The 1,617-nt window shown below is 61.3% G+C and overlaps 1 protein-coding gene across 1 annotated transcript; it reads right to left on the bottom strand.

Annotated features, from left to right (window-relative positions):
- Positions 1–33: 33 nt before the first annotated feature.
- LOC114072447 (zinc finger protein 239-like) lies at positions 34–1,112 on the bottom strand. The gene is made up of 2 exons (XM_027910341.1): positions 1,061–1,112; positions 34–926 (listed from the first exon to the last, which is right to left on the bottom strand). The coding sequence occupies exons 1-2, from the start codon at positions 1,110–1,112 to the stop codon at positions 88–90; spliced, it is 891 nt and encodes a 296-aa protein (XP_027766142.1). The 3' UTR covers positions 34–87.
- Between the last annotated feature and the right edge of the window lie 505 nt (positions 1,113–1,617).

Genomic DNA, 1,617 nt, shown 5'->3' with positions numbered 1-1,617 from the left:
GGGGTTGCCTCACCATCAGGGGGGACATTCGGGGTGGGAGCAGTGGCTGAACCTCTTCCCGCAGTCGGGGCACTTGAGGGGCTTCCCTTACTGATGGGTCCGTTGGTGTCTGGTCAAGTGGGAGCTGCAGGTGAAGCTCTTCCCACACTCCCCACACTTGTAGGGCCTCTCCCTGGTGTGGATGCGCCGGTGCCTGATGAGGTGGGAGTTCCGGGTGAAGCCCTTCCCGCAGTCAGTGCAGCGGAAGGGCCTCTCCCTCTTGTGTGTCTGCTCATGCACAAGGAGATCTGAGTTGCCCCTAAACCTCTTCCCACATTCCAAGCACTCGTAGGGCCCTTCCACAGTGTGAATCTTCTGGTGTCGCATCAAGGGGAAGATCTGGTTGAAGCTCTTCCCACACTCCCCACACTTGTAGGGCCTCTCCCCGGTGTGGATGCGCCGGTGGGTGACAAGGTGGGAGTTCAACTTGAAGCCTTTCCCGCAGTCGGTGCAGTGGAAGGGCCTCTCCCCCGTGTGTGTCCTCTCATGAAGGAGGAGATGTGAGCTGCGCTGAAACCTCTTCCCACATTCCCTACACGAGTAGGGCCGTGCCCCAGTGTGGATGTTCTGGTGTCGGATCACACTGGAGCTCTCCCTGAAGCTCTTCCCACATTCCAAGCACCTGAAGGGCTTCTCCCTGCTGGGAGGCTGCTCAGGGACCCCCAGCTCGGAGCTCCGGCTCAAGCTCCGGCCGCCTTCCCGGCACAGGACGGCTCTTTCCTCCTCACAGCTCCCTGGGCTGGCTTTGCAGCCCCTCCTCCGGGGGCATCTCCGGGCCTTTTCCTCCCCACTGCCTTCCTGCGCTGGGGAGCCCTTCAAAACGGCCTCTCCCACCAGGCTCTGCCGGGGGGATTTGTCCTCCATGCTCTCCGTCCTCAGCTCGGGGCCTGGGGCAGGAAGGAAGAAGGACAGGCAGGGGATTTGCCTCCGGCCCAGAGGGAAGGCCAAGCACATCCCCCCCAAAGTTGGCCCCCACAGGCACCACAAGACAGGGCCAAAGGGGCACTGACTTCCTCCTCACCTGCCTGAGGGGCCTGCGGTTTCTTTGTCTTCTTCGCAGCCTCCTCCTCCATCTGCCCAAGCTTTGGGAAGGACAAATCCTGCTGGGGGGAAACAAGGGCTGAGCGCGTTGGCTTGGGGGTTCCTCCTGCCCAAGTCCATCTCTAGAACTCACCGGGTATCCTGGGACCATAAAAATTTCCAAACCACCAAGATTCAGCCCAAAAAAACTCCAGCCAGGAGCTCCTCCTCTCTGGTCTCTCCACTTTGGGATTCTGGAGGTCCCCCCTTTCCTGGGAGGTGCTGGGAGTCCTGTGTGTAGTTGGGGTCTACTCTCTATGGGGTCCCTCTTCTCCAGGCTCCCCCTTGTCTGCACTGCCAGGGCTCCAAGGGCACCCCCCCTCCAGGCTCCTCTTTCAGGGTTCGGGAGTCCCCCAGCTCCAGGATGGCTCTCTCTGCTCTCCCCACTCTGAGGCTCCTCTTCCTTCCCCTCCTCCTCCTCCATCCCTTCTCCTCCTCCCTGCAGGACCAGTGCCCACCCTTGGCCATCCCTTCCCCCAAAACCCACCACATCCTGAG

Source organism: Empidonax traillii, unplaced genomic scaffold (assembly GCF_003031625.1).
Source record: "Empidonax traillii isolate 1590-97213 ecotype Southwest subspecies unplaced genomic scaffold, ASM303162v1 scaffold3225:size22848, whole genome shotgun sequence".
Taxonomy (NCBI): domain Eukaryota; kingdom Metazoa; phylum Chordata; class Aves; order Passeriformes; family Tyrannidae; genus Empidonax; species Empidonax traillii.
Note: the sequence above shows the minus strand (reverse complement) of the source record. Positions and strands in the feature narration are given on the sequence as shown.

Coding starts and splice junctions, on each gene's coding strand:
- LOC114072447 (XM_027910341.1), bottom strand. CDS start 1,112: ATGGAGGAGGAGGCTGCGAAGAAGACAAAGAAACCGCAGGCCCCTCAG. Junction 927..1,060: donor ACCGCAGGCCCCTCAGGCAG/GTGAGGAGGAAG, acceptor TTCCTGCCCCAG/GCCCCGAGCTGAGGACGGAG.